Raw genomic sequence first — 2,216 nt, 5'->3', positions numbered from 1 at the left:
CAAAGCCTAACCCTGCCTGCCAAAAATAACTGTCTCCTATACTCCTATACTCATTCTATTGGTATGCTGAGTAAATAATCTGAGAATCTGTAATATATGAAGAATGCGACATCAGGATCGAAAGAAGATTCATTAACAACCTGCTATATGCAGATGTCACTACCTTGCTTGCTGAAAGCAAAGAGGACTTGAAGCACTGATGAAGATCAGAAACTACAGCCTTCAGTATGGATTTCATCTCAACATAAAGAAAGCTAAAATCCTCACAATTGGACCAATAAGCAACATCATGATAAATAGAGAAAGAATGGAAGGTGTCAATGATTTAATTTTAACTGGATCCATAATCAATGCCCATGGAAGCAGCTGATAAGAAATCAAATGATGTACTGCACTCAGGAAATCTGCAAAAAATCTTTTTTTATAATTGTACAAAATATCTCTTTTAAAGTGTTAAAAAGTAAAGATATCACTTAGAAGATTGAGGTGTACCTGACATAAATCATGGATTTTCATTTGCTTCATATGCATACGAAACCTAGATAATGAATCAGGAAGACTGAAGAATAATTGATGCCCATGAATTAAGGTGTTGATGAAGAATAGTAGATATACACGTGACTGCCAAAAGAATGGGCAAATCTGTCTCAGAAGAAGTACAGTTAGAATGTTCCTTAGAAATGTGGATGGCAAAACTTCATCTCACGTACTCTGGATGAGTTATGAGGAGAGATCAGTCCCTGGAGAAGGACATCATGTTTAGTAAAGGTCAGCTAAAAGGAGGAAGACCTTCAAAAAGATGAGTTGACACAAGGGCTGCAACGGTGGGCTCAAACACAGGAAGGGCTGCGACTGGACTGAGCAGTGTTTTGTTCTGTTGAACATAAGGTTGCTATGAGTCAGAACCTGCTCAATGGCATATAACAACAATAACAGTTTTCTAAAATGAAAAATGAGTCTCATTTATGAAAATCACTCTGGTGTTATGGATTGATTTATGCATCCCCTCCAAATATGTGTCGGATTCCTTGTCCTTACACCTGTGGACTGGTGCTCCGGTGGGCCAGTGGTTAAAGTATTTGGGTTGTAAACAATAGGGCTTAGGTTCGAACCTACCAACTGCTCCTGGGGAGAAAGATGCGGCACTCTGCTTCCGTAAAGACTTACAGCCTAGAAGCCCTATGGGCCAATTCTAATCTATCCTATAGGGTCACTATGAATCAGAATTAGCTTGATGGCAGTGGGTTATAAATAATGAGTTATTTATCCACATAGATATATTTATTTTAAAAATGCGTATCTATATTTATTAACCTATACAAATGACTCAATAGTGCAGACCACAATTTTATTTGATATACATGATAAATGTAAAGTATCTAATTCATTTAAACTGAATGACAATGAGCATTTAGGCAGATTAATCCTGAAACTCTCCATAATGAAAAACTTACTCGAGTTAAAAGAGCTTTCCTCTTTAATTTTTTGGGATATTTCTGATGTTGATTTCACAAAGGATCGCCGTTGATTGTTCTTTTTCTGAGAATCATCATCTTGTCCGCTTTTAGAAGTAAATGAAACTGAACCTACAACACACAGGTATGAGAAGTCAGTCATTAGATTACCTGTGTTCTACTGACTATGCAATGGCATTCAACTGCATAGATCATAACAAATTATGGATGACATGGTGAAGAATAAGAATTCCAGAAGACTTAATTGTGCTCATGAAGAAACTGTACACAGACCAAGAAGCAATCATTCGTACAAAACAAGAGGATACTACCTGTTTCAAAACCAGGAAAGGTGTGCACGAGGGTTGTATCGTTTCACTAAACTTACTCAATCTTATGTAAATAATATGACTAGCTGGAATATATGAAGAAGAATGTGGCCTCAGGATTGGAGGAAGTTTCACTAACAACCTGCAATATGCAGATTGTACAAGTCCGCTTGCTGAAAGCAAACAGAACTTGAAGTACTTACTGATGAAGATCAGCAGCGACAACCTTCAGTATAGATTACATCTCAACATAAAGAAAACAAAAATCCTCACAATTTTTCCAATAAACAAGTTCATGATACATGGAGAAAAGACGGAAGTTCCCAAGGATTTCATTTTACTTGGATCCAAAATCAGTGCCCATGGAATCAGTAGTCAAGCAATCAAATAGCATATTGCAATGGGCAAATCTGCTGCAAAAGATCCCTTTAAA

The 2,216-nt window shown here is 36.9% G+C and overlaps 1 protein-coding gene across 1 annotated transcript in view; it reads right to left on the bottom strand.

The window, feature by feature from the left end:
• LOC103212728 (cilia- and flagella-associated protein 47) overlaps positions 1-2,216 on the bottom strand; it is a gene marked incomplete at its 5' end in the record, with an annotated part of 285,428 nt that overhangs the window by 141,026 nt on the left and 142,186 nt on the right. The window contains one exon of the mRNA XM_007958686.2: positions 1,455-1,586. Within this exon, the coding sequence (XP_007956877.2) occupies positions 1,455-1,586 (132 nt within the window). The remainder of the gene's footprint in view (positions 1-1,454; positions 1,587-2,216) is intronic.

This window comes from Orycteropus afer, unplaced genomic scaffold, assembly GCF_000298275.1.
Source record: "Orycteropus afer afer isolate SDZICR_OR568_19922 unplaced genomic scaffold, OryAfe1.0 scaffold01079, whole genome shotgun sequence".
Taxonomy (NCBI): Eukaryota; Metazoa; Chordata; class Mammalia; order Tubulidentata; family Orycteropodidae; genus Orycteropus; species Orycteropus afer.
The sequence above is the reverse complement of the archived record's forward strand: the minus strand, read 5'-3'. Positions and strand labels throughout refer to the sequence as shown.